At 43.6% G+C, this 4,642-nt stretch overlaps 1 protein-coding gene across 1 annotated transcript in view; it reads right to left on the bottom strand.

The window, feature by feature from the left end:
- LOC137894679 (uncharacterized) overlaps nucleotides 1–3,539 on the bottom strand; it is a 70,770-nt gene extending 67,231 nt beyond the window's left edge. The window contains 1 exon segment of the mRNA XM_068740128.1: nucleotides 3,455–3,539. Within this exon segment, the coding sequence (XP_068596229.1) occupies nucleotides 3,455–3,539 (85 nt within the window).
- Between the last annotated feature and the right edge of the window lie 1,103 nt (nucleotides 3,540–4,642).

Raw genomic sequence — 4,642 nt, 5'->3', positions numbered from 1 at the left:
ATCCACCACTCCAGCACCTATTAAAACTCGTTTAGAGAGTCAACCCCGCACACAGATCTCTGAGTTAGTGGAGGTTGCTGGGTTAGTGCTTGTGGCTCTCACTTTGCTCTCTCTCTTTTTCCTCAGATCTGAGAACTTGGTGATCCATACTTTCCTCTAGAGGCTGATGTGAACCTGGTGTATTGGGACAACTCTTGGTGATGATTGGATGAAGGGGTAGAATTAAGGAGCACAAATAAATCCATTGCACTTTCTTCTCAGAACACTGTGTATTTGTTACTTTGTGTTTGTCCATGTTGTATGTTCACTGCGGTGTGCACAGCCCTCTACGGCGGTAAGCAGGTAATAAAATCAATAAAATAGGAATAGGCTAGGCTGCTAAGAGGGCAGGTGACGGTCACAATCACTATAAGAATAAAAATTGCATAGAACTCCAGCAGTGACTGACGTTATGTCCGTCACTGTGGAGCACGAATGCAGACAAGGTAGAAAAAAAAATAAAAAAAAACCCTTTTGATGAATTATATTTCTGCTTTAGGTCCTCATCACGAGTCCAATGGCAGTTTTTTCAAAAGTACAAACTTTTGGAAACTTCCTCAACTTGACCTGCAGCTCAGAGCTCGCTCGAGGGTGAGCTGCTTTCATGTGTGTGCTGTGTGTGTAAGTCTGTTGTGTTACCACAGTGGTGCATCACTTTATTGCACACATTACTTTTGCCAGTGTCCTTTTCCTCTGCTCCGCTTCCTCTCTGGCGCTGCCATTGTGTCCGGCTGCTCTCAGGAAATGACTGGACGACAGAAGGGAAACTGCAGTGTCGCAGGCCTTAAAGCATGGGTGTCAAACTCTGGCCCGCAGTGTAATTATATATAAAATATAAAATGAATATTAAAGCTTGCCCGCCGGTACAGAACAGCACATTCACCGCTAATAATACAAATCCCATAATGCCATTTATTTTATTTTACGTTATTTATTTACACTGTTGTTTTATATATATTGTGCCAACTTTATTTTTCTTTTGATGTGGCCTTATACATTGTTTACCTATTTATTGTGCATTTTAATGGGCAAAAAACTAATTTTTGCGGCGTGCACGGGTGGGGCGGGGGCCCCAGGGATTTCTTGCTTGGAGTCCCAAGAGACCTTAGCAACGCCACTGTATATATTAATACATATTTTGTATAATATAACACATGGAATTACAGCAATAAACAAATCTAAATTCTGTTTTGTTTGTTTTCGTGATAAATTCACATTTGAGCAGTGATGAACTGTGACCTGCGATGAACTGGCGGCTTGTCCAGGGTGTCTCCTGCCTCTCGCCCATTGACTGCTGGGATTGGCTCCAGCTTGGCCCGCGACCCGAAAACGGAATAAGCGGTTGGGACAATGACAATGAATGTGACATGGGACATGCCAGGGGTCAAACATAAAAATGTTACCCCCCCTGGCACAAATGTGAAACTCTGCCCAGGATGCAGGTATCTGGCTTGGGCACATCAGGTTAGATTAGCGTGTTGCAGACTGAGCAGTAATTAACGCTTTCTTGATGCACCTTTTCTTGCTACTCCAAGGCTTGAATGGTTGCTTCATTCATTGTTATTTTATTTTCACATTTATTAGCCTGTGAAAAAGTTTATTTGATATTTACCTCAGAAGGCTGCAAATAAAAAAAAACATACAATTTCTATTTAAAATGCCATTTTTTAATTTGAAATTCGATTTTGCACATCTTCATGATTAAATGACCGGTTCAAAAGCGTTGCTTGTTCCATAATCAATGTTAAAGCAAAACTTGTTTGGGTCCATTTAAAGGTTCATTTATTCAACGTTGGCCCATCGCTTTGATTCATTTTAAATTCTGGCCCCCTGTGTATTTGAGTTTGACACCCCTGCCTTAAAGGGTCGCTCCCAGACTGTCATCAGGAATGAACGTGCTACAGCTACGTGCTACAGCTAACATCAAACATGGAACATCCGCTCCCCTCTCAGTCAGACAGTCAAGAGCAATATAATCTTAGTAAGTCATTCCATCTAGTTTCTAGTGTCTCTGCTAAGAGGCCAGTGAGGTAGGAGATAACTTAGGGTGCGTTCCCACTGCGCCAAGAGGACTCGGTTCCTTTGGGAGCAGATTCCTGCATTTATAATTCGCTGAAAGGTCTGCGTTCACACTGATTTCTTCATGGAACGAACTTTCTGAGCAGCGTCGCGTGGCTGAAAGGGCGCTCGTCGATTGGACACAGTAGAAGGGGAAGTCCCGCCCTCTCCCATGTTGTTTTTTTTTAGTGCGTAGTTACGGCTGCTGCTCATTCAAGGAGGGAATCTCATTTAGTTCTGGCCTAAATCATAAATGTTACACAACGCTAGTCGTTTTTAACAAACACAAAGTCGCTGTGGATCCGTAAAGTCTCCGGATCAGTTCAGAACAACGGAATGAGAAGCTATCGCTGCTGAACAGCTGATTCTCCGCTTAAAGCGCCGTGGAGCTGCTGAACAAAAGATTAAAGTATTAGAACGCATATTTAGTTAATGAAATCTACACAGCGGTACATATTTCACCACTTGTAGTTTTTTTGGAGCAGCTTGGAGTACTCGCTGTACTTCCTCTTCCGGAGACGCACCGCGTAGCGTCACTACGTACGTTGCTCCGTCCTTTGCTCCGCCCAAAGGGACCGAGACCCTCCTTTTCAGGAGGACTTTTTTGATCCTCTCCAGAGTCCGGATGCGCGTTCCCACTGGCCCAAACGGAGCGGATTATCCGAGAAAAGGAACTCTGGTCCGTTTTAAAGGGAGCAAACACGCGCAGTGGGAACGCACCCTTAGCTTAGCATGTACGGCTTCGTATCGGCAGCACGTGAATTAGCTCAACATCTAAAAGGTGTCATTTACATAACTGATCATATTGATGTTCTGTGCGGGGTTATCCAAATAAAATCTTATTTGAACCTTCAATAATGTGGTCATCTCATTAAGTTTTGCTTAGTTTTAATTAAGTCACCCGAGACTCCTCTCGGGAGTCTAATTACACCTCTAGGTTTGTGCTCTATCTCGACACCTATTCTCTTTAACCTATCGTACCTAAAGCCTCTATGAAAGGTGTTCCACCATCCGCCCCAACAATTCAAGGAACACCTCTCTTTCCTATTCTCAAAATTTGTTCCACATTATATTTCACACTTCAGGTCACTCACACATTGAGCAAACACCAATAATAAACATCTCCATTGTCTGAGGGCGCCACCAGTGACGACTGAACGGATCAGTTCTCTGATCCGTGTCTCCTGTAATGAGGTTCCTGACACACGGTAAACGTCTGCATCTATCTAAACCTACTGTAACCTCCAGACCCCACCACGTCGTCTTTCGCTGCGCCTTTACCCAATCGTCTCTGTCTCAGGGGTTCTCCTGTGGTGGACATAAAACTGTTAGAATCTGGAATCTGTGCTCCCGTTACCTGCCTCACAGGCGCGGTTCACTCCCATCAGCTCAGCCTTCTGTGCAGAGGACGGTGATGGAAGAACCTGCTCTTCCGTCCCCATGTGCAATTAAGTTACGGCAAGTTGAGGAAAGAGTTTGTCTGCGCTTTGGAAGTATTCTGAAGAGGACGACAACAACCTGCCGATTGAGCTGCTGTTTATTTTAGTTTAAATATTCATATTGAATATTTCCTGTTGCACTAGTCCAAGTCCAAAGTGAAAAAAGTATTTTATTTATTACTTGAATGTTCTAGCTACGCCACAGAAGTACTCTGTTTAAGAGTTAAATGTTGAAATAAGAGGAATAAAATAAAAAATAAGGGACATCCTGGGTCCGTTTTTCACTCGTCTTTATTTTTTTATGTATTAAAGAAGTATCGGATCGGGACTCGGTATCAAATCAAATGACTCAGACTCGGGGGGGCAAAAGAACCTGATCGGGTTCCCTACTAATTTGTGTGAAAGTTGACGCCGATATTGTGATGTTCAACTCTGGAACTCAAAAGGTGTGAACTCCAAACGGAGGTGAGAGAATCAATCTTAAGTTAATTTAATAAGGAATAACAAAAAACACTGAGGAGCGATGGGCTGCTCATCAGCAAAACAAAAATCCACAGCCAGAAGTAGAACCAAGGTAGACAGGCTGCAGTCACAAAAATACAAAATCAAAATTACACAACCTCGCCTTAAGGACACGAAGATAATCTGAAAATGGGCAGAAAACTGGTAGTAATCGTGTTTGACAAGATTTGTTTTTCTAAACAAAGATTTTTTGTGACTCTGCCTCCTGCGGCCCGACGGCGAGTAGCAACAAGCGGCAGTGGTCTCGTCTTATAAATATCGTTTATGTAAAATCAACCGTCTGAGAGGGATTCATATCTACGTCCTTTGCACACTTTTTGGAATGGAGCTGCTGATTTTGATCATTTCAGCGACTTTGTTTGCGGTGGCTCAGAGTTTGTCCGCCCCCCGCCCCCTGCCCCCTGCACACTGGTCGGATCCAGTACTCTCTGGAATTTTTACTGCCTCTAAGGGATCGACAGCCGCCACAACCACATCTGGACCTACTTACGGAAGACCGTCTAATAGCGGATATCTCCCGGTATCGTGAGTATTTTAATACACGGAATAAAAACTGCAAAGTGCGGAAACAGGGAAGACGGGGA

Source organism: Brachionichthys hirsutus, chromosome 6 (genome assembly GCF_040956055.1).
Source record: "Brachionichthys hirsutus isolate HB-005 chromosome 6, CSIRO-AGI_Bhir_v1, whole genome shotgun sequence".
NCBI classification, from domain to species: domain Eukaryota; kingdom Metazoa; phylum Chordata; class Actinopteri; order Lophiiformes; family Brachionichthyidae; genus Brachionichthys; species Brachionichthys hirsutus.
The sequence above is the reverse complement of the archived record's forward strand: the minus strand, read 5'-3'. Positions and strand labels throughout refer to the sequence as shown.